Source organism: Podarcis muralis, chromosome 16 (genome assembly GCF_964188315.1).
Source record: "Podarcis muralis chromosome 16, rPodMur119.hap1.1, whole genome shotgun sequence".
NCBI lineage: Eukaryota > Metazoa > Chordata > Lepidosauria > Squamata > Lacertidae > Podarcis > Podarcis muralis.
The window spans coordinates 36,124,196-36,151,550 of record NC_135670.1 but is presented as its reverse complement, the minus strand read 5'-3'; the positions used below and the strand labels follow the sequence as shown (position 1 = coordinate 36,151,550).

The window sequence follows — 27,355 nt, the reverse complement described above, 5'->3', positions numbered from 1 at the left end:
GGTCCTTGAGCCACTCCCCAGGCCACAGACTCCACTGGCCCTGCTCTGTACCCTACGGGCTTTTGCCTGTCTGGAATACAGCCTAGAACTCTAATAATGGCTCTTTGTTTTCTTCCCTCCATGGAGGAAACAAAACCTGTGCAAAAGTAACATAACATTCATTGTTCCACCCACTTTTGCCTCTGTCATTTTGCCTCCCCACTGCCCTTGGAAGCTTGCCCAGAAAGGAAGGTGTCCCTCAGGCTGAAAAGGTTCCCCAGCAGACCACCAAAAAGAGGATTTTGGATGCAAGGAAATGTACCCACAAACATCTCTGGGCCACCTTAAAAGTAGCCAGCAAAAACCCTGCATCCCATCCATAAGAATTTCAGCAACATGTTCATCTTCCCTTTCATAACCTATGAATGTCATTTATCTTCTCATTCATTGCTGGAGATGGGAAGCCACAGCATGAAAGCCACTGCTGTTGGTTGCCTCAGATTCCCCCAACCTGGACCACAACTCCCATCATCCCTGACTCTGGCCATGCAGTGCCTGGGGCTGGTGGGAGTTGCAGTCCAAAACAAGGTCACAGGTGGGAAAGGCTTAAATGTACTCTGGTAGCACTGTGGGTCAAACCACAGAGCCTAGGACTTGCCGATCAGAAGGTCAGCAGTTCAAATCCCCGCGACGGGGTGAGCTCCTGTTGCTCTGTCCCTGCTCCTGCCAACCTAGCAGTTTGAAAGCACGTCAAAGTGCAAGTAGATAAATAGGTATCGCTCTGGCAGGAAAGTAAACGGCATTTCCGTGCGCTGCTCTGGTTCTCCAGAAGTGGATTAGTCATGCTGGCTACATGACCCGGAAGCTGTACACTGGCTCCCTCGGCCAATAAGGCGAGATGAGTGCCACAACCGCAGAGTCGGTCACGACTGGACCTAATGGTCAGGGGTCCCTTTACCTTTACCTTACTCCATGTTGAGAAATTCCCTGCACTTCTTAACTATGGAGGATGGTGCCCCTTGAGATGGGAAGGGCTGAAGGCAGGGAGGCCGACAGTAGTGGGAGAAGGAGGCAATGCCAAGGGGAGCCAGAGTCAACAGCAGGTGAACCCAACTAATTCTGGTTTGGACCCCATTTCCCTCCCTGCTGAATTCTACAAAGGCAATGCTGGTAAGCCATTTCAGCTCCTGCGTTGGTCCTAAGTGAAGAGCAGGGAAGTCAGAGAATTCTGATGGAGATGGGAATTGGCCGTGCTCACTTACTTGTTGCATGTCTGAAATGGAAATCAATACAGCAAATATGAGCAGCATTCACTTTTGTTGCTTTCAATCTGCAAACGAAATGTAATTGATGATGGCTGCCGCCACCCCCCCTTTTGCATCACGTAATGACAATGTAACATGTAATTTACATAATTAATTATGTGCATTGTGTAAATTACTAGTTATGTTCTGCATTATTAACATAGACAGTAAAAATCATACCAAACAGGAAGAAATTTGTCCTTACTTTTTTGACCTCTCGAGGTCTATAAATGGTTGTGGATAGTATAATAAATCATGAATACATGTAGAGCTTCACAAACAAAGGTTTTGGTAAAAAATGCAGCTCATCTACCTGGAAAACATCCATGTCTATGGTTGCTTTTGTTTTAATAGACTTGTACTAATTTCTATTATCTCAAAAGTCTTGAATGTATTACTGATGTTTCTAGCCCCCTTTTTGTCTTTACGTTGATATTTCCGCTATAATTCTGTTCTGTGCTGGATTTTGCATCTCAATAATAATTTTAAAAGATATGTAAATTGCTTAATCTCACCACAGTGAACAGCAATGAAAAAATGCAGGTTTTTGTGTGCGGAAGATGACCTGCAGTGGCACAGAAACAATGTGGCATGTGTCAACTACAGGGTGGAATGGAAAACGATGCCCTTTACATCTCGTTTTTAAGGAGTTAGGCAGGTGAAAGCTGGCTGAGGACAAGTTGAGCTTTGATGTTGGCAGAACCCTGTTTGCCCAAGCATATCAGCCTCCAGTGCTACTCAGTCCATAAAAATAAGGAGTTTGTTGTTCTATTTTGACAAGAAAAGAAAAAGTTTCCTTTGAAGAAAAAGAGCGAGAGCAAATGGGTGCACTGATTGTGAAGTTACTCCTCTGCTTCCCCCGCCTCCACCCCCTTTGTTGGCATTTTTATGGCTGCTTCACCATCACATTTCTCTCTGCCGCATGATCAAGTGCCTGTGTTATTACTAGTGCTTATCAAAAATTAAAGAGGTGCCTCCAAAATGAGGTGAGAGCCGGTGGTAATGTCTCCCTGCAGACTTGCCAAATGGACTAAATTAAACTGAGATTTTACTTTTGTTATTTCTTTTAAAAAAAAAATTGGAAGGGAGCTGGGGTAGGCAACTTTCACTTGGGCTGCTTTCTCTCTCTCTGTTTCTCAAAATTGGATTCTGAAAATAAAACCCGCAAATAGATGCCCAAGTGCTCAAGCGTCATTCCCCAGCACCTCTTGCTAAAAAATTGAAGAGCTGGAGAGATGTCTGCAGGATGGATTCCTCCTGTTACAAGGCGAAAGGCACACCCTTAATAAACCCCCATCCTCTTAAACTGCAAAGTTATAACAAGCCAGAAACGCCCTAGTGCGGTGGTAGAAATAACTTAATGTGCTATGCAGAGGTGGGGAGCAGAGGTTGGTGTGCTTTTAAATTATTTATTTGATAACACTCTTGCCCTAGAGTATGTGGGGAGAGAGGGAGAGGAAAGAGAAAGAAACGAGGGGCCTAACCCTTATCCCTTATCCCTTATCCCTTATCCAGGGATTAAGCTACCTTATACTGAGTCAAGCCATTGATTGATCCACCTAGCATGTTATTGTCTGCAGTACATCCCAGGAGTCCTTTTCCAGCCCAGGCTGCAGCAGATGCTGGGAACTGAACCATGGACCTTCTGCATACAAAGCAGAGGCTCTACCACTGAACTATGGTCCTTAATAGTTTGGCTAGTTTCTTTAATTTATATCCTGACTTTCCCCTCAACAGAGCCCAAGATGGTTGAAAAAACAACAACCACAAGGCTGTTTGAACAGTACGATTTAACCTAAAATAAAACCATTGAAAAATCATTGAAAAACAATTTTAAAATTTCCATTGCATTCAGGTCTTCTCCAAAGGCATCTGGTTGGACACTGTTAGAATAGGATGATTGACTAGATGGGCCTTTGACCTGGTTTCAGTGGGACATTTCTTAGGTCTGACCAGCAAGGTAAGATCAGCCTGGTCCCAAATGCATATAAAACCCCAATTAACAGTTCACAACCTTGTTCTGGCCTAGAAGAATCAGATCTTCCTCTTCTACCTTTTTGCTCCACTCCCCTTTCCTCGTGTGTTTTGTATTTTTAAGCTTGTATGCATCCTAATGGGTCTGGTCCATTAGGATGAATGGGGCACTGTCCCACAAAGCTCAATCAGTCTTCATTCAAGGCCTCATTCTGTCTACATTCATGCCTATGGGATGATTCTGGCTGTCAGCTTCCTTTTTCCTTAGCTTCTCAGTTGCCTTTGTAACACTCAGGGCTGTCTTAACCATAGGCACCAGGGGTGCGGGGCACCCGGGCGCTGGGCTCTCAGGGGTGCCAGTTCAAGATTCCGGGGCCAAAGAATTGGAGACCGGAGAAGAGCCCAGCTATCGGTCAGAGAGCCGTGGCGGGCTCTTCTGCTGTGGGCAACTCTGTGCTGTGGGTTCGGGGGTGAGTGAGCCAGCGAGATGCTGAGGTGGCTGGCCGGCTCTGTCCTCCTGAGCGCCTGGGATTGCCGTAGGGCCATCGAGAGGCCCTCCCAGCTCAAGCTGCTCACACCACAAAGTGCCTAGCTTTGCTCAGTTGCCGATGCCGATGCCTCGGGCTGGTTTGTTGTGCCGGGCTCCTCATGTTTCCAGTTTTCTTTTGCTGAGCAGAGATAAGCGTGGTGTCAGCAGATCTTCGTACCCCAGTGCCACATATGCTTAAGATGGCCCTGGTAACACTATCAGTGAGGAGGATGAGGACAGCGCTAGAATTAGTTTGCCTGAATGTCATTGGCTCTGGCCCCACCCACCAGTGGGTTCCCTGCCTTCTGGCCTTCCAGTTCCATTGGGCACCGACCCCCACTGCTCATGCTGCTGACAGCAGTGCTCCCATCTCTCTATATATAGATGTGAGCCACTGTGGAAGACAATAAGCACTCACACTTTATAGTGTGGGTGCCCTTTGCGGGATTGCGCATGGTGCTACAGTTCCTAGGGAACTTACTAGTATAAAGGGGGGATGGCTTTCCTTTCAGTGTTATTATTTGGAGGTTCACGCCGTGCCTCAGTAATCAAGTTTCTTGCTGGGAGGTGGGGCCAGCCCCATTTATAAATAGGGGGTGGAGCCTATGATAGCCAGCCAGTCGGCTCTGGAGATTCACCCTCCCTAAGGTAAAGGTAAAGGTACCCCTGCCCGTACAGGCCAGTCTTGCCAGACTCTTGGGTTGTGCGCCCATCTCACTCAAGAGGCCGGGGGCCAGCGCTGTCCGGAGACACTTCCGGGTCACGTGGCCAGCGTGACATCGCTGCTCTGGCGAGCCAGAGCCGCACACGGAAACGCCGTTTACCTTCCCGCTAGAAAGCGGTCCCTATTTATCTACTTGCACCCGGGGGTGCTTTCGAACTGCTAGGTTGGCAGGTGCTGGGACCGAACAACGGGAGCGCACCCCGCCGCGGGGATTCAAACTGCCGACCTTTCGATCGGCAAGCCCTAGGCGCTGAAGCTTTTACCCACAGCACCACCCGCGTCCCTTCACCCTCCCTACCTTCCCATTGTTTAATATTTTCTTGTTTGCGGGTTAACTTTTTCTTCCTGTTTAGTGGGCGCTGCTATGGTCTTTGACTGGTTGCTGTTGAAGGACCAGGAAGAAATTTTCCTGCATTGGCAGCTTTTGTCTTCCCTGTAGCAATTCATCACAACTTTGGCTGTTATGGTCTTGAGTGGAATCCTTTAGTCTTTTCTTCCCTATAATTTGGGGAGGGGGCGTGAAGTGGTGACTCACCCCCCTGCGGCGGCCATTCCAGGGTCTCCTCCTACAGGGGTTATATAATGGGTGTCCCTGGCCATACACTGAAAAGTTGTCAGTGAACTACCTATGTGTGGGGATATGGGCTGGGCTGCCTGCTACACTTATGTCTTGCAGAGCACCCCCATATCCCATTTACCCTGATGTGCCCTAGTTCCCCCAGCTGGGCGTCTGGGAGGGATACACACCCAAGGCTTAAGCCAAGATCTTCCAACATTCAGAAGTTTAATAAAGTTGTGGCCTAATTTTTAATTCCATAACTTTGTCAGAGTCTTTATTCCTTTCTTATGATCCCTGGGGGCTGGGCCTGTCGCGCCTGGTCATGCAATAACAGTTTGTTGCCTGTATAGGATATCCTGTTTCTTAATGTTTGATGTTGTGGTTTTATATATGCTGTAAGCCACCCAGAGTGGCTGGGGAAACCCAGCCAGATGGGCGGGATATAAACAAAATTATTATTATTATTAGGGATGCAATGCATATATTGCTGGTGGTGGTGGTGATATTATGAGCCCCTCCACACTCTAGTCTGAAGCTATGCTTCTGTGCAGAGACAGATTTTTAGTATTTCCATCAGCAACAACCTTGTAGACTAAAAGCTTTGCTTTTGTAAACATGGGGGCTGGGAGTTGCTGATTCCCTGAAAAAAAGTCTGCATTGGGAAGGAAGTTGCTATCCTACAGAATTTCTGGGTTGTATCCATTACTGCTGAAGTCCCCTACCCAGCCCCCACTGGGCACGCTTCCACACCAGCTGTGTGCACAAATGTATGTTTTTAGATAAAATATTCATGCATTTTGTTACACTGCTGCTCTCTGTTGATCACAGCTATTATACCATCTCTGCTAAGTAAATTAGCAAATAAATAAGTTATCGTAGCCATAGGGCCGAGTACATAATGCTGCTGCATTTTTAATTTTGGTTTTAAAAGGGATGAGACTCAAATTGCACAGGACAGATTGCCTCTCTCTCTCTCTCTCTCTCTCTCTCTCTTTTCAAAATCTTAGATTTTGTGGACATAGCATGGGTCCCTCCCACAATAGCTGTTTCCAGAAGCGAGGGCTGGATTTCCTTCTTGATAGCTTCAAAGCTCATCTTGAAGCAGTAGCTAGAGCTCATTCATTACGTACAGGGAAGTGAGTATCTGCAGGGGACTGGATGTCTCTAGCACTGGGGTAGGGACCTCCAGCCTGCTCCACCACCTTCCCCCTCCAGACTCTTCATTTGGCCCTTGAGACTCTTTCCCAAGCCACACCTACTCTCCTCAGGCCATGTCCCTTATAATACTCCTTGAGTGTTCTTACCTGGCTGGGATGTGTCACAGAACTGTGATAATGGCTCCATCTGCACTGCACATTTAGAGCAGTCTCATTCCACTTTAAACAGCAATGGCTTTCCCCAAATAATCCTGAGAATAGTAGCTTACTAAGGGTGCTATGAGTTGTTAGGAGACCCACTCGCCCACTTGCCAAGTTGTAATTCTCAGAGTGGTTTAACCGCCAATCCCTCTTCCCAGGGAATTCTGACAATTTTATCTCTGTGGGGTAAATAAGTAAAGGTAAAGTTACCCCTGCCCGTACGGGCCAGTCGTGTCCGACTCTAGGGTTGCGTGCTCATCTTGCTTAAGAGGCCGGGAGCCGGCACCATCCGAAGACACTTCCGGGTCACGTGGCCAGTGTGACGAAGCTGCAGCTGACGAGCCAGTACCAGCGCAGCACACGGAAACACCATTTACCTTCCCGCTAGTAAGCGGTCCCTATTTATCTACTTGCACTTAAGAGTGCTTTTGAACTGCTAGGTGGGCAGGAGCTGGGACCGAAAGATGGGAGCTCACCCCGCCGCGGGGATTTGAACCGCCGACCATACGATCGGCAAGTCCTAGGCACTGAGGTTTTACCCACAGCGCCACCCGCGTCCCTGTGGGGTAAATAGGGGTCTCCAAACAACTCTCAGCACCTATAACACACAGCTCCTGGTATTCTTTGGAGGAAGCCCTGACTCGTTAATGTGGTAATATACTGCTTTAAATGTACAGTGAAGATAGGACCTTAGTAGGTGCATAGATGATACAATATTTTGTTGCAGGCTCCGCTCACCAGAGCTAATTTTATAGATGAACCCAGAGAGCAAAGGATGGGAGAAGTGCTGATCATTAGTCTTCATTGGAACAAGGTCCTCAGCACTGCCTCCCCATTACCCTCTGCCTCATCCTCTAATGGAGTGCAACTTCTCTTGCACAACAAGCATGAATGCTAAGAAGCAAATGGCTGGCAAATGTTCAGGCGGAAAAAGAACCCAGTGCTTCCCACCCCAGCAAACTGACAGCCCTCCAAGTGACTTTCAGTTTTTATAGACAGAAGGCCTCTTGACAACAATGAGAGAGAGAGAGATCAGCCAGCATTTTCCAGCACTCAAGAAACAGAACAAAACTTTCTTGACAAGCTTGGCATGAAACAAAAATGAAAAAGAACCTCGCCAGTTTAAAATTCTCCCACCTCGCTGTAAAATTTCCCTATGAAATGGGAAGCAGTCACCAGCCAATAATAGTCTCCTTCCACTGCCTCTGGATGACCTATTTATTGAGCATTCATCCTGATTTAGAAGCACAAAGCTTATGTGGAAGGTAGCTTATACCTGGTCTTCTTCGGGTGTTTGTTCTGATCTGTTTGCAGGGAGGTTATACAACAATGAGGAATTGCCCTGATTTGCTGGCCGGGTGTTTATGCACCTTCCCATTAATCATTCGAACACTCCACATTTTCCCACCACTTTCCTACCTGCAATTTTTTTAAAAAAAGTGGATTTGTTGTGTTGGGGCAAGAGAGCACTTTAATTGTCTACAAAGCTAAATTCACCGGTATATGCTTAGATGCCTCCTGCAAAATACTGACAGTCCAGAGCTATAGAAGTCAGTGTGTGTGGCTCTAAAACCCACACTTCCCCACACTGTCCCTCACTGCCTTTAACTGGCTCAGACGGTAACATTTTGACAGTTGTTGCATACTAGTGCTGAAACAACTTGCTCCTTCTGCCTCAACTGTAGTGTTGCTGTCCATGGTCCTTAACCGAATGAACTCTGAATCAGCACCATGGTCCTTGCCCAAGGTCCATACCTTGCCATAGTTCCTAGTATGAAAGGAAGGAAGGAGGGAGAAAAAGAAGCTAATAGAACAAGCAGTTGGGGGAGGCCAGGAGTGGGCAGCTGGAGTTTACATCTTGATTTGCAGCATGTAGCTAAATCTCATGTGCTGCGGGCCTTTCATTTTATTTTATTGATTAGCTAATCAATGCATTGTTTAAATGCCAGGCAATTAATCAGCTGAAAATCTTTTAACTGGTTAGCAGCCCTAATAAGGGAAGTCGCAATAATCTTGTGCTTTCCCAGCATGCACTTGGAAATCCATTCTCTTCCGATGATGTCCAGCTGCCGCCATATCTTGAAATGTGTATTCTACTTCTTAGCAAATGGAGGCAACGGGCAAATAATACTTGTCTTTTCACTGAACTATGCCTAATTATATTTAGCATTACAACTCTTCCAAGCAGAGAGTCCTCAGCTGAAGGGGGGGCAGGGTTGAGATCAAGAAAGGGGGTCTTAATCACAATTGAGACACATTGATTATGATGGGTCGGGAGAGAAAAGAGAGGGGAACTTTCCACATTTACAGCTTTTCAGAGGGCGAAAAGAGAAGCAGCCATGTGTGAAGGCGTGCCACAGATTCTATTTCATGTCCTTATTAATTTGCATTTCTCATTACTGCTAGAGCTGGATTATCTAATACAATCATCTTATCAGTTCTGTAAAGGATGTTTTTTAGAAAACGATGACTGGAAGAGCTGGTGGCCCCCACACAGTGAAGCTGCCCACATTACACTACCATAAAGGAGTGGCACATGTAATGGTCTCCTTGCCTTGGCATGTTTTCCCATCCCTCAAATAAAGTTGTGCATCTTTGTCAACTGGTTTGATATCATGATGGAATAAGGTGTATTCGTTTCCATTGTCCACACTAAAATTTTGTTTCTTTGCCTCTAAAATGGGCATCCTTTGCCTGATATGTCTGAAATTTAGTGGTTAGGAAGTCACGCCTCTAGGCTATTGCTTGCTCTATCTATCACAGGCATAGCCACACTCAGCCCTCCAGATGTTTTGGGACTACAACTCCCATCATCCCTAGCTAACAGGACCAGTGGTCAGGGATGATGGGAATTGTAGTCCCAACACATCTGGAGGGCAGAGTTTGCCTATGCCTGATCTATCATCTTTCTTTCTTTCTTTCTTTCTTTCTTTCTTTCTTTCTTTCTTTCCAACCACATATACACACAGTTAGATGCAAGGCAGAATCCTAATCATGATCCATTACCTCACATCACAAAAATGTTGTTTCAATTTGTTTGCAAGTGTTTTATGTTGCTCTCCTTCATGGGAAAGTGGATATTTTATTTTATTTTTTAAAGTTTTGATAGCTTGCATAATTGAATTTTAGCAATGCAACCGTCATGTGGCACATCAAAAGGAGCCGTCTGTCGACTGCCACTTTTTTTGAGAGTCCGGATGTTAACAGGGTGACCACTTCAAAGGCACTTCAGAAGAGGCATCAAGGATCTTAAAGATAGCTCTGAGGCATCCGAATTGAGGAGTGTGGCGCACTCCCCACACCCCCTGCTGTCTTAGAGATGTCAGTGTCTCAGGTCCACCGAAAATGATTGACTGGCATGTATTTTAAGGAAGGCAGGACTGCATGTGCATTTCTAAACACTCCAAAGTGGTGCCAGCAATTCCGATTTTTCTATAAGAAAGGGCTATTTAATTAATGGTTGTCTCTATGCAGAGACTTTACAACTAAGGCACTGCAATTCATTCAGGGTGAACCAGAGGAGACTCAGGTCCCTGCATCCTGTTCCTTCTACCCACTCACAGGACTTTGTCTTAAGTCACGTTGTTTGGGAAAGGAACAAGCGGCTGGAAGCAAAATTAAATAGGCAGCTTTATAGGCATGGCATCTAGGCATGCTTGGTGACCGAAAATGGAACCAGGTCAATCAATCTCCAACCTGGTGCCCTTTGTTTAGGACTACAATTCCCTTCAGCCATAGCCAGCATGGGCAATAGCCAGGGATGAAGAGAGACACAAAGTCCAAAACATCTGGAGGACACCTGGTTGAGAAAGCTAAAGCTGTATTGCTTAGGAACCATGCAGAACAGAGGTAAAGGTAAAGGGACCCCTGACCATTTGGTCCAGTCATGGACAACTCTGGGGTTGCGGTTCTCATCTCGCTTTACTGGCCGAGGGAGGCGGCGTACAGCTTCTGGGTCATGTGGCCAGCATGACTAAGTCACTTCTGGCGAACCAGAGCAACACACAGAAATGCCATTTACCTTCCCGCCGGAGCGGTACCTATTGATCTACTTGCACTTTGACGTGTTTTTGAACTGCTAGGTGGGCAGGAGCTGGGACCGAGCAATGGGAGCTCACCTCATTGCGGGGATTCGAACTGCCGACCTTCTGATCGGCAAGCCATAGGCTCAGTGATTTAGACCACAGCGTCACTTGTGTCCTTATAACAGAGGTAACTAACCTTTTTTTTGACCCAGGGGCCACATTCACACTCAGACAGCTCTCTGGGGGCCGCATGCAAGTGGTGGGCATTGCCAACCTACACCCTACCCTCTCACCGCACACACACCACACACATGGGCAGACAGGTGAAGAGAATGCATAGCCATCCTGCCACAGCTGATCTGTGTAATTCAGCTGAGGAAGGGGGCTGTTCTCCCTTCTCTACTTGTCAGATGATCATTCTGATTGCCCAAAGGGCAGGTAACTTCCATCTACACCAGACCACTGGGCCAGGCAGAGAATTTTCAGTCTTTCCACCCATCTCAATGCTGTGCAAACACTTTTCTAATTGCTGCTCCTGACAAAATGGGTTGGAACTTGGATGAAAGGCAGCAAAATTGACTTGGGGGCTGGATAAGGCCCCCGAGCTAGGATTTAGCCACTCCCAATGCATAACATCATACATAAAGGCTGGAGAGATAGCAAATTAAAAGGGGATTGCTGCAACCACTGGTTACAGTGATCCCCTTTGAAGTCCATTTGCAGGAGCAGTTTGAATTTGAACTGTGCCTGCAAAGAAACAAAGCGAGGCTCACAGCACGCCCTTTTCAAGGCATGCTGTCAATGACCACACTAATCAGGTGATCGTTGTCGAGGGCAACCCCTCTTGACTTTGTTACAAAGTTAGGTGTGTGGACATACCTTGTAGCAGCTTTACTAGGGAGATCCCAAAGGGCAGCTGATCATCAGAGGGCACCCTATCAGCTCCTATCAGCTGATTGGCATCCGCTTGCAAAGGAACCATCACTTATCATCATAGCTGTCAACTTTTCCCTTTTCTTGCGAGGAATCCTATTTCGAATAGAAGGGAATTTCCCTTTAAAAAAGGGAAAAGTTGACAGCTATGCTTATCATGCAAGGTGGGCATGCTTTCAGGGAACCAGACAGAGGTGAAATTGGGAACTTCGCCAAGCCTAATTAGGTCCACAAGGTAGAAGTTGCCCCCCTCACTTAGAAGAGTATCCTTAAGACAATCCTGTTAAAGTTGGGAATTTCTTACTATACCCATTTTGCAGATTGTGGTAGAAGCAGGATGGCTTTCATAAACTTGCCCAGCAGATTAATTCCTGGGGTAAGATGAGTTTTCCTTCACCCACATCCTTACATTTCAGTTTTATAGCTCTGTAGGTTTGTATGTAGCTGTGCTCTGAGTTGCACACCTTGCCACTTAAAAAACACTTGTTTTTCCACAAGTGTTTCTGGCTATTTTTCATCCATTCCCTTAGCTCTGGCACTGAGTGCATACATGGGAGTGTTCACAAGTCAAGTTGGCCAAAGGGCAATTTTAATCACAGGATTATGTTGATAAACAGAATCCCTTGCCTAACAATGTTCCGCTGCTAATCAGCTGTAATCGCCACTGTGGATAATAACTCTAATCTGTGATTGCAATGTCAGGCTGGTTCGTAATGTGGCTTCACAGTTTCTGAATATGCAATGAAGTCCATGTTGTTGTGAGTTTTGTTGTGGAGTTTTGTTCCAGCACCCTACAAACTGTTTCTTCCCTACACATGCAGCTTTTTTAAAAAAACATCTCAAGTCTTCCAAAACAAAGAAAGGCTTCCATATGTAATACTGCGTCCAAAGTTCTCGCTTTTATTTTATTTTAAAGACCAAGTTTCGAGTCCTTAAGATTTAACATATCCATGCCTGAGACTCAAATCAATTTGCTTAAATAGAAATGTGACTGCTTATCTTATTACAGATGGGTAGCCGTGTTGGTCTGCCATAGTCAAAACAAAAAAAAAATTCCTTGCAGTAGCACCTTAAAGACCAACTAAGTTAGTTCTTGGTATGAGCTTTCGTGTGCATGCACACGAAAGCTCATACCAAGAACTAACTTAGTTGGTCTTTAAGGTGCTACTGCAAGGAATTTTTTTTTGTTTTGCTTATCTTATGTTAATAATATCGTCATAGTCATGGGCTCTAAATGTTAAAACAGGGCTGGGGAACTTCAGACTCAGGAATCAAATGCAACCGTCCAAGTCTCTCTCTGTGACCCATGAGTCTCTTCCAACACCATGCCATCTCCCCAGTCATACCCTCTCTCCCAGACCTCACCCGCTTTGCACCCTCCTTGAGTCTTTTTGCCTGTGCTATGACTCTACTGGGATGCGGGTGGCGCTGCTGTGGGTTAAACCACAGAGCCTAGGGCTTGCCGATCAGAAGGTCGGCAGTTCGAATCCCCGCGACAGGGTGAGCTCCCATTGCTCGGTCCCTGCTCCTGCCAACCTAGCAGTTCGAAAGCACATCAAAGTGCATGTAGATAAGGTAAGGTAAACAGCGTTTCCATGCACTGCTCTGGTTCACCAGAAGCGGCTTAGTCATGCTGTCTGTGGACAAACACCAGCTCCCTCGGCCTATAGAGTGAGATGAGCATGCAATCCCAGAGTCATCCATGACTGGACCTAACGGTCAGGGGGTACCTTTACTTTTATGACTCTACAGTAAATTAGTACTGATACACACAGTGCATAACTAAATGGTAATTTACTCCTACAGGATGCAGTGATGGCCACCAACTTGGATGGCTTTAAAAGAAGGTTAGACAATTTCACAAAGGTAAAAGCTATCAATGGCCTCTAGCCATGATGGTTATGTTCCACCTCCATGGTCAAAGGCAGCAATGCTTATGAACATCAGTTGCTGGAAACCACAGAAGAATGAGAGTGCTGTTGCTCTCAGCTGCTGTTTGCAGGTTTCCCATAGCCTTCTGATTGGCCATTGTGAGAACAGGATGCTGACCTTTGACCTGATCCAGCAAGCTCTTCTTATCTACTTACCAAGGAGATCTAGAACATAAGGGGGTGGTTGTCACTGTAAACACTAGCAGCTTAAACTACAAGGGATTTTATTTTTATTTTTTTAAATAAATTTTATTAGAGTTTGCAAAGAGAAATACAAAACTTAATCAAATATCTTTTTTCTCCAACATTAATCAAAGTAAGATAAAAAACGTGATGAAAAACAAAAAGAAAGAAGAAAGGTGAATTCTAAAGACTGCTTCTAGACTTGCGTAGCATGGAGGGAGTGGGGTGGGAAACAGCAACATAAGAGGACCACAGACTTAAACAGTGCTGCTGAAATGGTTGTAGTCAGATTACTACATCAAGGAGGGAGAGAAAGACCTGCCTGTTATGGAAGGATATAAAATTGCTTTTACCTCTCTGACATATGGAAGGCAGTTCAGCCTCTCTTGAGAGACTAACAGTGCAATCATGTACATTGGAGTGGTGAACCTCAAGCTCAGGGGCTGAATGTGGCCCTTCATGCCTCTTGGTTTGGCCCTCAGGACTGTTTCCCAGGCCACACCCCTCACTGATCCAGCTTTACACCATATTTGAGTGTTTTTGCCTGGCTGTGCTGTGTCATTGAACTCTTGATTGTCCGGGTGGAGGAGACAGAGGAGAGATTGAGTGTGTGTCAAAACTGGCCTACTGTGCAAAGGCAATAATTGCATTCATAGTGGAACCTTGGTTCTCGAACAGCTTAGTTGATGAACAAATCGGCTCCCGAAGACTGAAATCCCAGCAGTAAGTGTTCCAGTTTTCAAAAGTTTTTTGGAAGCCAAATATCTGATGTGGCTGTCAGCTATGGTTTCCAGGGTGCCTGCACCAATCGGAAGCCATGCCTTGGTTTGCAAACGTTTCGGGGGTCAAATGGACTTCTGGGATAGATTGAGTTCAAGAACCAAGGTTCCACTGTATTTCTTTACTTACTTTGCCTTGGTCCCTGCCTACTGCTGTCACGTGGCCCTCAGAAAGTTGCTTAGATGGAATGTGGCCCTCAGCCTGAAAAAGTTTCTCCACCCCTATTCTCTCTACCCATATGTAACCCCCATTCAGTTCAATGGGATTTACTGCCAGCCTCTCAGGTAAGCATGTCTAGGCTTGCAGCCTGAAAGGCTAGCACAAAATGAGATCTTTAATCAGTCTTTGTAGTTGGGGGAATAATTTATTTTTGAGTTAGAGAGAAGCAGTGAAATTTCTAGGATCTGTGATGAAATCAGAAGCTCTTTGGGAGTTTGGTTGAAAATGCAACTCATCAATCACATTTTAAACTCTGCCTCTCCTGCGTGGGATTAAATGGGGGGGGGCAGTTTCTGTGCTTGTACCACCAATTCATTGTGCCTATCAAGTCATTAGAGAAACAAGCAAGAAAAATGCTTTTTAATGTTGTTGCCTGTTAATTATCTATTTACATGAAGTAATTATGCTCCCCTTTGTATACTGGGAGTGTTTGGGAATTAATTAATTCCTGTCTGTTTGCAGCAGAAAAAGAAGCAGCTTTACCTACACTTGAAACTTTATCATCTCAACTCTTCAGATTTGTAGTCAGCTATACAGACCCTAGAAAATGAAGGCCCCTTAGTCAAAGAATTGGCAAAAGGCTTCCATGTAAATAGAAAGTCAAGTCACTTCCCTTCTTTCTCCTGCTCTTTGCTTTCTGTTCTGTGGTCCTTCCTGAAGGTAAACTAAAGGACCCCTGACAGTTAAGTCCAGTCACAAACAACTCTGGGGTTGCAGCGCTCATCTCGCTTAACTGGCAGAGGGAGCTGACGTTTGTCCGCAGACAGTTTTTCCAGGTCATCTGGCCAGCATGACTAAGCCGCTTCTGGCGAAACCAGCGCAGCGCACAGAAATGCTGTTTACCTTCCCGCCGGAGTGGTACCTATTTATCTACAGTGGTACCTCAGGTTACATACACTTCAGGTTACATACGCTTCAGGTTACAGACTCCACTAACCCAGAAATAGTACCTCGGGTTAAGAACTTTGCTTCAGGATGAGAACAGAAATCGTGCTCTGGCGGCGCGGCAGCAGCAGTGGGAGGCCCCATTAGCTAAAGTGGTGATTCAGGTTAAGAACAGTTTTAGGTTAAGAACAGACCTCCGGAACGAATTAAGTTCTTAACCCGAGGTACCACTGTACTTTCACTTTGACATGCTTTTGAACTGCCAAGTTGAAAGGAGCAGGGACCGAGCAATGGGAGCTCACCCCATCGCAGGGATTCGAACCGCCGACCTTCCAATCGGCAAGCCCTAGGCTCTGTGGTTTAGACCACAGTGCCACCCAAGCAAGATGCAAACTCTCCTGTGTTATGATAGTGCCTTGTGGTAGGAACCAAGGTTTACACAATTCATTGCATGGAGGGAAGCAGTTCTGTGGGGAGTAACAGATCACGGATGGAAACGGAGAGCAGCATCCACTTTTATGTTATCATTGTAAGAGCAAAACAAATCAAGTCCCTCGTGGCACACTCCAGTCTTACGTCGGTCACCAAAACAATATCCATAGGTACCTGCCTAACTCCCTCAGATGGCAGTGTGTTTGCCAATACTTCCTATGGCACCCATGAAAGGTGCCAGTGAATACCCCCTCAGAAATCCACAGTCCATGAGTGACGGCTTCCTCATTTCCTGAGTAGGAATTCTCTTGCGTTGAACATGCCAACATTCCATTGCGTGGAAGAATTGAATGCCTGCTGTCCCTCTCATTCTGAACAGAGGAGGAGCGTGAAGAGTTTCTCCCTGTGGCTTCTGATGTAAGTGCCTTTTCTTCCATCGATGGGAGGCACACCCGAGCCATGTTGTAGTTCTCTTTTTCCGCTCTTTTAGATATGGCAGCCATTTCATGGTATGTCATGTCATCATGACAGCCGTTTTGTGACTGCCGCCCATGACATTTGTTCAAAATTCCAAATGTGTTCACTGGCCCTCAAAGGTTGGTGGTTCCTGATTTACAAAACTAGATGAAGCAAATATTACAGCTAGGTCCTGTGTGAGTTTCCTTGTCCTTTGATCTCTCCCTTTTTAGTTGGATCCTGTTTCCCATTGGTGCTTACTTCCTCCATCTATCCATTATTGTCAACCCCTCCCCACCCCATTTAGTAACATAATAAAAAAAAATTATTTTTACCCCGCATATCTCGCTGGGTTTCCTCAGCCACTCTGGGCAGCTGCCAACAGAATTTTAAAAATAGAATCAAACATTAAAAACTTCCCTAAATAGGGCTACCTTCAGATGTTTGCTAAAATTCAGGTAGTTGTTAATCTCCTTGACATCTGACGGGAGGGCGTTCCACAGCGCAGGTGCCACCACCAAGAAGGCCCTCTGCCTGGTTCCCTGTAACCTCACTTCTCACAGTGAGGGAACTACCAGAATGTCCTTGGAGCTGGACCTCAGTGTCTGGGCAGAACGATGGGGGTGGAGATGCTCCTTCAGGTATTCTGGGCCGAGGCCATTTATACCATCATCACGAATGCAGAAATCATTGTGAAAGTACAAGACCTCCCTGCAGAGGGGAAGGTCGTGGAGAAGTCCAGCTGCACCAGGAAGTGATCCAACCATGGCACTTCTTTTAGAAAGTCCTTTCTTTTGTCTACCCTGAATCTTCCAACGTTCAGTTCCATTAGATATCCACAAGTTATAGTGTTTTGAGAGAGATACTAAAGCATTTCTCTATCCATTTTCCCCACACTTCTTTCATGTTGCTTCTTCCTCCCAAGCTACCTACTTGATTCTGTCTCATGGTCTCTGGTGCCATTTGACTAATGGGAATGCATGTTACACAGACCTGTGATTCCCAGCGGCACACATGGAGGTGGAAAATACATTCCTCTGAATCCAACGGCTGCACCCCTATGATTTATGAACTTGGACAGTTCCTAGGCTAATAAATCACAATTGATTTTGACAGAGATGAACTATTAGCCTCCCACTCCTGTATTCTGGTTGAGCTAGCACAATAGTTACCCATCCCAGACTAATGTCAGTCATCTGTAATGATGCTAATGGTACCTGTTAGATGCTTTTTAATGAATGCTCCTGAAGCTGGCTATTCTTGCAGTTTTAGATGCTGGTTTATGTGGGAGTGTTTGGGGGCAGGGATATAAAAATTCAGCAAGCCATTAGCACAACAAGCCATGCCTTTGATTTCTTTCCTCCCAGATGTAAGTCCCCAAAGTAATTAATCAAAATAAATCCATTCATATGCAGGTTTTCTGTAATGAAACCATTAGCCGAGGGCAGGGGATTGAAGTGTCTTAATTACAGATACGATAAAAGACAAGTAGACCATTTTGCATCCATGAGGCGGAATGGAACCAGTGAAATTCCATAAGTTAGTCCATAGCTTTGTAATACCCATTCGTAAACTCGCCAAAAGTCCTGGAATAGGAAAGAGAAATGGTTCACAGTGCAAACTTTGGTATATCTACTCAGGGGGGAAAAGGCCCATTGAGAGGCACCTGCTTCCAGAGAAATCTGCAGCACAGATGAGGAACATCTGACCCGGGAGCCAAATGTGGCCCTCCAGCCCTCTCTATCTGGCCCTCAAAACTCTCCCCAGGCCACACCGTCTCTCCGCAGGCCACAGTCCCCCACTGGCCTTGATTCACAACCTCACTGAGAGCCTTTACCTGACTAGAATGTATCATCAATCTATGGAAATGCTTCTTGTTTGTCTTGGCAGAGGATAGAGAGAAGTGTTCGCAGAAACTAGCCGACTGTACAGAGGTAGCATTTGCATGAATAGCTCCACCCACTTTTGCCACTGGCATGTGGTCCCTGGAAAGTTGCCCGGAACAGAATGTGGCCCTTGGGCTGAAAGACACCCCACCCAACCCAGCTGTAACTGTACAGTGGTTAAGTGGGAGGGGTGTGGAGATGGCAGAAGAAGGGGCTGGTTATTTCAGGTCAATGTGAGCTTAAGAAGCCCAATGCTTCTTATGGTGGGTCCCCTTAAAAGGCAGCATGCAAATATATATTTAATAATTATAATAAGAATAGACTAGAATCATAATATCAGCATACACAATCATGGTAGGTGGGAACATCGCTGGGAATGGGCAGAGGTTGCAGCTTCATAATAGTGCATGACAATGTTTGAATAAGATATCCTAGCTTTTGGTATAAATGATAGCCAAAGGGCAACTTCACCTGAGATGACCTCATTTCCCACCTCAACTGTTTCATTCTTTTATTCTTTTGTTCCTCAGTGGAAGGAATCAAACTGGCAGCAAAGTATTCGAAGATGGGGGGGGGGGTTAGAGGGGAGGGTATGGCTTTCAAACAATTGGAAATGAAGCAATGGGTACCTTTGGACATTCTTTGATCCATATTTAAGTCGACAACAAACAAAAAATTCCTTCTTTTTGACCTCTGTTGCTGCTTTTGCAAAATGTTCCAGTCATTTTCTAGGGCTGCAAGTTGAAAACGTGCATCCGGCAAACTTTGAAGTTCTTTGCAAAAGGGAGACCAGGATACGGGGTTCAACAAAGATAAAACTACATGAAAAAGCCATCTGCTTTTCATTTAGATCAGAACTCTTTTGAAAGAAACTGTGTTCACGAAGAGCTGACTTTCAAGTTTTGGAGGTCCTTTCTTGCTTTTGCCTGGGCAGTTTCAACTGGGGAATTAGTCTAGGTCCAGGGTGGCCAAAGCGGTAGCCCTCAAGATGTTGTGGACTGCAACTCCTGTCATTCTTGACCATTGCTCATGCTGGCTGAGGCTGGTGGGAGCTGGAATCCAACATCTAGAAGGGCAAACATTTCCCCATCCCTGCCTTAAAGTAATGCTGTCCATGGTGCTTCCTAGAGTTTCTGTGGATAGCCAAGACCAGGGGTAGGCAACCTAAGGCCCAGGGGCTGGATGAGGCCCAATCACCTTCTCAATCCGGCCCACAGACGGTCCAGGAATCAGCATGTTTTTACATGAGTAGAATGTGTCCTTTTATTTAAAATGCATCTCTGGGTGATTGTGGGGCCTGCCTGGTTTTTTACATGAGTAGAATGTGTCCTTTTATTTAAAATGCACCTCTGGGTTATTTGTGGGGCATAGGAATTCGTTCATTCCCCCCCGAAAAATATAGTCCAGCCCACCACATGGTCTGAGGGGCGGTGGACCAGCCCATGGCTGAAAAAGGTTGCTGACCCCTGGGTTAGAGATAGGGAAGCTCAATGAAGGTTCCCTCTGAGCGGCTCAACATTTATGTGGTTTATGCAATACTTTTCCAGAAACCAACCTTATGGCTCCCCAAAATCTCACACTTCCCTCTCTACCAGAGGTTGCAGGGACGGAGAGCAGAAGCAGCATTGGGGTGGAGAGCCTACTGCCCTCCAGATGTTGTTGGACTCCCAACTGCCATCAACCCTGGGCAGCACAGCCAACGGTCAGGGATGATGGGACTTGTAGTGCTTAGTTTATTTATCTGGTTGCTATTTTGTTAATGTTGTTAATATTGTTTTAGAAATTATAAATGCTGTATTGATCTGTTAATCATATAATGTGACTTTGCTTTAATGGTGATGTTTAGCTTATGTATTAGTTGTTGCTTTGTTTATGGTGTTTTATAGATTGTAATTGTTTCACTGATTATTTCATCTATGAGTAATACTTTATTTGTGATGTTCTATTATGCTGTCACTTTGGAATTCGTTTGAAATACACAGTACTTTTCTGTTTATAAGATGAGGCTTTTTTACTCAAAAATAATGTAAAAAATCAGGGGTCGTCTTATACACAGATAATGCAGAGGGGGGACGGGTGATTGGTTGCAGCTGTGAGCAGGAGCTTGTCTGTGGCAATTGGGTGGGTGATTGGTGGCTGCGGCAAGGGCTCCTTTGGATTGGCTACCGCTGCGGCAATTGGGTGTGTGATTGCTGGCTGCTGGCGGTGAGTGGGCAGAGGGCTGGTGGCATCGGTGGCGCACGCAATTTCCAACGCATTTCATTCGTGTGAGTGATTTTTGGCAATCCTCCCCCCAAAAAAGCTAAAAGCTTAACATTTCTGGGTAATGCTCCCCCCCAAAAAGCTCAACAATTCTGGGTCATCTCCCCCCATTTTTTAAAATTTGAGTCTCCCAAAATAGGAGTAGTCGTATACATGGGGGCATGTTATACACGGAAAAATACAGTAATCAATCAATCAGTCATGAGAAATCATGAGATCTCAGGTGGCCCCTTCCAACTGTTGCTCCCTGTGTGTGTGTGTGTGTGTGTGTGTGTGTGTGTATTCCTGCCACCCACACAAAGCTGCAGTCCCATCCAGCAACCCAGCCAGATGTGTGAATAATAATAATAATAATAATAATAATAATAATAATAATGATGATGATGATGATGTTGCAGGTCTGCTGTACTGACTGCCTATACCAGTTGCTGAGGATCATGACTGAGAGAGTGCTAATGTGCTTCTGATCTGCTTGTGGACCTCCTGGCAACATCTGACTGGCCACCATGGCAAACAGGATGCTGGATCGGGTGGACCTCTGGTCTGATCCAGTATGCCTCCTTATATTCCTGTGATATCACTGTCAGAGTCGTATGGCCTGTGTGCTTGCTTCTGCACCTGCTAGTATGCACTTAGCATGCAAAACCTAAAAAGAGTTCTGCAAGATCAAGCCACAGGACGACCTGATCCAGCATCCCATTTGCAACAGTGATCAGCCACATATTTCTGGAAGCAGAGCATGAAAGCAAAAGCCAGATCCTGATGCTCCCCCTCACCCAGCAACTGCTGTTTCACATCATTTATTGCGTTCATATCTCACCTTTTCACCAATGAGGTCAAGGTGATGTAGGGGTTTGGACCAAGGTCTCCCAGGTCCTAATTCAATACTTTAACCATTACACCACACTGGCTCCCAGTTAACAGTGTCCACCTTGCCTTTGAACATGGTGGGGGTCATTTCATTTCACCTTCTTGGCCATTGGTGAACCGCTTGCGTTCCTCAAATTTGTTTAATCCCCTTTAAAGTCATCTAAGCTAGGGAGCCAACCCTGTGGCAACAAGCTCCATAAATCCATAGTGCACACAAGAACATTATAGAGATACAATACATATTCATTGGTTAAGTCTGGAAGGTGTAGAGCAGCCTTTCTCAACCTGTGGGTCCCCAGATGTTGTTGAACTACAACTCCCATCACCTCTAGCTAGCAAGGCCAAAGCTCAGGGATGATGGGAGTTGTAGTCCAACAACATCTGGGGACCCACAGGTTGAGAACCGCTGGTGTAGAGGATCCTTCCCCTACCTGGTTCCTTCCAGATGTCCTAGGACAGCATGATCTAATAGTCAATGGTGGTGGGGACTGTTGCCCAACAGCACTGAGAAAGCACCAGGATGGGCAAGGCAGCTGTAGAACTTTATTTCAGGTTCCCTCATTATCTCAAGAGCTCCGCTCAAACAAAGCAATGGCAGCAATCATTTTGCCCTGTTGTTTGCCCTGCAGGACACAGAGATCCTGAACACTGCGATCCTCACAGGGAAGACAGTTGCGGTCCCCATCAAAGTGGTGTCGATTGAAGAGAACAGTGCTGTGACAGACATCTCCGAATCCGTGGAGTGCAAGTCCTCTGCTGAAGATGTCGTCAAAGTAAGTGACAGGATCATCACCCCACCACCACTAGTGGGCTTGAATGTGCATCTCCCAGGGGCTGAACCAGCTTCTTGAGCTATTGGATCTTCATGATCCACAAGTCTTCTTGGGTCAATAACTTTGTAGTGGCTCTTTGTCTTAACTTTGTTTGTTTGTTTCTTGCATTTATATCCCAACTCTTCTCCAAGTAGCTCAAGGTGGTGTCAGTGGTTCTTCCCTCACCCCTCATTGAATTCCCACAACAATCCTATGAAACAGGTTAAGCTAAGAGGCAGTAACTGGCCCCAGGTCATCCAAGTGTGTATTTGACTCCTGGTCTCCCAGGTCCCTAGTCCAATGCTGTAACCACTATACCCCACCAGCTGACTCTCTACTGTGTTTGGCCAATGACAATTTTTCTCCTTATGTATGCTTTTGTGTGATCTCAGGCATTGCCTGCATTTTCAGTGGGTGAACAGCAAGCCAAAGGGGGTCCTAAGGCAGGCATGGGCAGTCTCCAGACTTGAAACATCTATATGTATATTTACTAGAGCCCAGTGGTCCATCAGCCAGAGCCCAGAGCAAAGCAGTGGCCAGGGAAGTGGCTGGAGTCAGATGCAAGCTCAGCCAGCACGTCACTCTAAGCCAGACCATGGCCTAGTTCCGTACCCTGTGGCCCTCTGAATATTGTGGGACTTTAACTCCTTTCTGCTCTAGCCAGCATGGTCAATGGTCAGGGATGATGAGAGCTGTAGTCCAGCAACAGCTTCAGTCATCTAGTAAACAAGTCGTTATTTGGACCTTAAAGGTAAAGGGATTCCTGACCATTAGGTCCAGTCATGTCTGACTCTGGGGTTGCGGCGCTCATCTCGCTTTATTGGCCGAGGGAGCTGGCGTACAGCTTCCAGGTCATGTGGCCAGCATGACTAAGCCGCTTCTGGTGAACCAGAGCAGCGCACGGAAACACGGTTTACCTTCCCACTGGAGTGGTACCTATTTATCTACTTGCACTTTGACGTGCTTTCGAACTGCTAGGTTGGCAGGAGCAGGGACCAAGCAACGGGAGCTCACCCCATCACGGGGTTTCGAACCGCCGATCTTCTGATTGGCAAGTCCTAGGCTCTGTGGTTTAACCCACAGCGCCACTACTGATATCCAAAACCAGACTGGGCAAGGGCAAAGAGATTCATTCTGACCCCAAAGGCAGACAAGGAACCTCGGAAGCTTCCTTACACTGAGCCAGGCCACTGGTCCATCTTGTACTGAAATATTTATGAAGCTTTTTTAGAATAATACAGTAAAAATGAAAAAGAAAATAGAAAAATACAAAATAAAAACAGTTAAAAACACACATATTTTCTGTTACTTATTTTCCTTTAACTTATTTCCCGGACCTCCTCATACCTCCCTTTTTTGTATTCCGCTTCAATTTATTGGTTCAGCAAATCCTTACCATTAAATTTTAACCCATTTATAACCCTTTTTTCATATCTCTTAGAGCATTACAGCTGGAAACCCCTTAATTGCTATCCAACATCATTCTATCATTCATTAATTTTACAATATTTCTGTAGATAGTCTTTAAATTTCTTCCAATCTTCTTCCACCGACTCTTCTCCCGGGTCTCGGATTCTGCCAGTCATTTCTGCCAATTCCATATAGTCCATCACCTTCATCTGCCATTCTTCCAAAGTGGGTAGATCTTGTGTCTTCCAATACTTTGCTATAAGTATTCTCACTGGTCCATCTTGTACTGGTAGCAGCTCACCAGGCTTCCAGATGGGGGTCCTTCCCAGCCCTACCTGGAAATGCTGGGGATTAAACCCAGTACCTTTGACATGCAAAGCTTGTGCCCCGAGCCACGGTTCTTTCCCTAAAAATAAAGTAGGGTTCCAGGCCTCATCATTCTGAATAAAGGGCTGGGTTGAGTCGGAATGTAGGGAATTGCCTTATTCAGAGTCAGACCCATCTAGCTCAAGGTTGTTCATGCTGGCTTCCCAGAGTTTCAGACTACAGTCTCTCTCAGCCCTACCTGCAAATGCTAGGAAATGAATCTTGGACCCTCCTCATGCAAGGCAGATGTTTTTCTGCTAAGCTACGACCCATCCCATGGAGTAGCAAGGAAAGAAGCGGAAAATATGACAGCCAGATTTGCTGGTCGGCTCTTAGATGGCAGGGGGAGCGACTAGAGCCTTGCCGCCTCCCCCCAATTGCTTCTCTAAGTGGCTTTCCAACAAAACCAGTCCCATAAAGTATTTCTTTGATCAATAGGTTGGTAATACTACCCTCTCCGCACCCCCTGCAGCAATAAAAGTTACACGACTCAGCAGGTAACTGATGTCCCTGCTTGATCTGCCAACTGTCTCCCCCCAACTTCGGCTTCCACCCTTGACAGCCCCATCGCTCCTTTGCGCCTAGATTTACGTGTGCCTTCACTAGCTATAAACATGCTAGACCTCCAAATGATGGCTCTAACCTTTTAAAAGTGGACCAAAATATATTTACAGTGGCACTAAAACATGACTAAGAGCCGAATCTTGCTTGCTAAGCTCGGTTCTACCAAGAAGATCTCTCTGTGTCTATTAATAATGGCTGCCCCCTGTCCCTGACAGAAGACCTCTCTTCACTTGCTGAGAGCCTAGGCAGGGCTTGCCTTCCAAGCATGGTGCTTTTCAAATCACACAGTGGGTTTCAAACTGCTTTCCAGGGAACCTGAGGCCCCCAGGAAGTCTATCTAAGAAGGTCTATAGGAAGGGTCAGGCCTGCCAGGTTTGAGGAGTGAGCCCATAGACTCCCATAGAATGGGAGTAAGTGGGAGAGGGAATGGATCTTAACAGTGACCCCAGGCTCACCTGCTTTCACAGAAGCTTCTCTGCATCAGGAGCCAACTTGCTACCACTTCCCATCATACTGCTGAGAGTCAGAGGACTCTGTCCTGAAAGCCTCAGAAGATCCACAGTTTCCTTACAGTTCCAGCGGCTGCTGGAACAGGCAAGACCCCTTTAACTGGAAGACACTTGTCCCACTGAAGATGGGGAAGAGATACAGTGGTAGAGCACACTTTGCATGCAGGAGTTTCCAGGTTCAGTCGCAGGCATCTCCAGGAAGGGCTGGGAAAGACAGCTGGATCTGAAATCCCAAAGAGCCACTGCGATAGAACAGGGGCAGTCATGTGGTGCCCATCAGTCTCAGCCAGACTGGCCAATGGTCAGGAATGAAGGAAGCTGTAGTCCAGCCAAATGTGGAGAGCACCGTCTTGGCTACTCCTGATGTAGACAATGCTGAGCTCGATATGTCAGTGGTCCGACTTGGTTTGTAAGGCAACTTACTATGTTTCTCTGTTTTCCCCAAACTGCGGATAGTGTGCCTCCAAGAAGCACATAAGGAAGTTCAAAATTCTCTCTCCCTCTCTCTCTCTCTCTCTCTCTCTCTTTCACTCTCTCTCACACAAATCCAGAACCAATTGCCTAGTCCTGAAATAGACACTCTCCTGTTTATTTGTGTGTCTATTTAAATTAAAGCGAATGAAGCATTCTCCACCATATAACTCAGAAGCATCTAACTTTGACAAAAAGAAAGCTGACAGAGGAGAATTTCCTAAGCAGATCAGCAGGTAATTGTGGCATTCTTAAGTTTAAGGGGGGTGTTCCTTCCCCATTAGCAGGAGCTGAGTTTTTAAAAACTCTGCATCTGGGGAGTCAGCCTTGGGGTGGGGTGGGGGTGGAGAACAGAGAGAGAGAGAGAGAGGAGAGAGAGAGATATGTGAAATAATTTATAAAACCGGTGTTCAGCTATTTCTTTAGCACCGCCAAGCTGTTATGATGGATTGTTTCAAAGTGCTTAATAGCACTGGATTGCTACACTCTTGTCAGATGCAAATTATTGAATATATGTTTTTTTCAGGTTGCAGGATGAGCTGGCTTTCTTTGCAGATTAATCAACTAAAGCCAGCTGGTTAGTTGAATTGGTGAGGTATTCTCAAGGAAATGTTATATCCTTGAAAAGGCTGAAGGAGAGTGGTTTATGGGGGGGCGGGGCGGGGGGAAGGACCAGAACACAAGTAGAGACTGCCAGAGCAGACTTTCCCAACCTGGTTTTCTCCAGATGTATATCTGCCTTCTGCCACCCCATAACTTCCTTCCTTCCTATGTCATCCAGTCCATGCGGCTTCCTCACTTTCCTCCTCCTGAGGCTCCACTCACACAGAAGCTCATTTCATTTCCCCAATATTTCCCTGTTAATTTCTGTGTTATATTTGAGCTTTCACGTGACCTAAATGCCAATTCTGGAAATCAAGGGGAGTCTTGTGACAGTTTAGTGCTCATTTCCATGTTAATTGCTAACAGAAAAGAAACCATTTGCAACCCCCTTTAAAGTGGAAAATCTTAGGAGTAAAGTGATGAACTTTAGGGCACTATCACAGCATACAGTTCTTTCCTGCTGTTTTCACAGAATCAAGAGGAAACAGAGGCATGCATGTGGGAAAAACAGGGAAGAGTGATGTTGTCTTATGATATTCATTGTTGTGTTGCATCATGACCACTGGTGGGCATGAAATCTAAATGTCAGAACTCCATAATGCAATAGGTGCTGCAATGTGACAGGAGCACTAGAAAATGAGAGAGTAGTGCTTATAATCAGGAAAACTAATGCAATACCCCCAACATCTGATTACTCAGACGTGCTTTAGCCTCAGTGCTTTTGTAGAATTCAGCAGGGAAGAGGATGGGAAGGAAACTAGAATAAGTTGGCTCTGCCCAGTATTGCCTCTGGTTAAGCCTATGATTGGCTCTGGCTCAACTTACTGTTGGCCTCCCTTGTTACCACCCTACCAGTCTGAGGGAGTACCAGCCACTACCATGTGTTGGACAACAGCTCCCATCAGTTCCAACCAGCATAGCCAGTGGTCAAGTGTGATGGCCCAACAGCACCTATAGGACACCAGGTTGAGGGAAGCCATGGTCGGCTAGCAATGTCAGGGCTGGTAGAAGCATAAAGTGATCTGGGAAGGAGGAAGGAGGACTAAAGGAGCAGTCAAGATTGATGGGCAAACCAGGCAGTAGGATGAAAGACAAGCTGGACTGAGGCATAACCAAGGGTGCTTTCAGGTGGAACAAGACAGAACTCAGGATGAGATTGTCACTGAAGCAAGGCTCAACTGGAGCAGGAAGATTTCTAGTGGCCAGTCTGGATGAGCAGAGTTAGCCCAGGGCCTGAAGGTACTTCATACTTTATTGAGACGCAGCCACAGGCAGTTCTGGGGAAAGTCACAGCAGAGTTGCACACATTTGCAGCAACTGCTTATGGAAGT

At 46.0% G+C, this 27,355-nt stretch overlaps 1 protein-coding gene across 2 annotated transcripts in view; it reads left to right on the top strand.

Moving 5' to 3' along the window:
* The window catches only part of LOC114586989 (transmembrane protein 132C), a 262,927-nt gene that overhangs the window by 200,708 nt on the left and 34,864 nt on the right, over positions 1 to 27,355 (top strand). For both annotated transcript variants that reach the window (XM_028710869.2, XM_028710870.2), the window contains exon 5: positions 21,919 to 22,062. In XM_028710869.2, coding sequence (XP_028566702.2) covers positions 21,919 to 22,062 — 144 coding nt within the window. The remainder of the gene's footprint in view (positions 1 to 21,918; positions 22,063 to 27,355) is intronic.